The 356-nt window shown below is 50.3% G+C and overlaps 1 protein-coding gene across 1 annotated transcript; it reads right to left on the bottom strand.

Annotated features, from left to right (window-relative positions):
- Nucleotides 1-120: 120 nt before the first annotated feature.
- On the bottom strand, nucleotides 121-325 carry PHALS_10013 (uncharacterized protein; the record flags this gene model as incomplete). The annotated part of the gene is made up of 2 exons (XM_024725362.1): nucleotides 121-240; nucleotides 278-325. 2 exons carry the CDS (start codon nucleotides 323-325, stop codon nucleotides 121-123), a joined length of 168 nt encoding a protein of 55 aa, XP_024576146.1.
- Between the last annotated feature and the right edge of the window lie 31 nt (nucleotides 326-356).

Genomic DNA, 356 nt, shown 5'->3' on the forward strand with positions numbered 1-356 from the left:
GAAAGCTTGATCGTCTGGTGTTAGACGCTTCTCAATCGTGTCCAGTAGCTCTCGTTGACTATCATGATTTGTAGTTGGAGCTGGTATTGTCGGACTGTCAGCATCACCCATGATAGCTCCTTAAAGGGCTCGAAAACTTGCTGGTATATCAGCTGGGTTTCGCGAGATGTTGCCTTCTGGAATTTGAGCTTCTCCAATACTCATCCGCCGGAGTGATGGGTCGAGCGGCCGATAGAAGTACTTGGAAGACGTTTCAGTATTCTGGATTTGGAAGTACCTCGCTGCTGCAAAGGTGGTCCTTCGCCACGAATGGCATCCACAACATCCGGGTAATCCAGGAGGTACTCCGGGAAGCG

The sequence above is a fragment of the Plasmopara halstedii genome (genome assembly GCF_900000015.1).
Source record: "Plasmopara halstedii genome assembly, contig: Scaffold_444, whole genome shotgun sequence".
NCBI lineage: Eukaryota > Oomycota > Peronosporomycetes > Peronosporales > Peronosporaceae > Plasmopara > Plasmopara halstedii.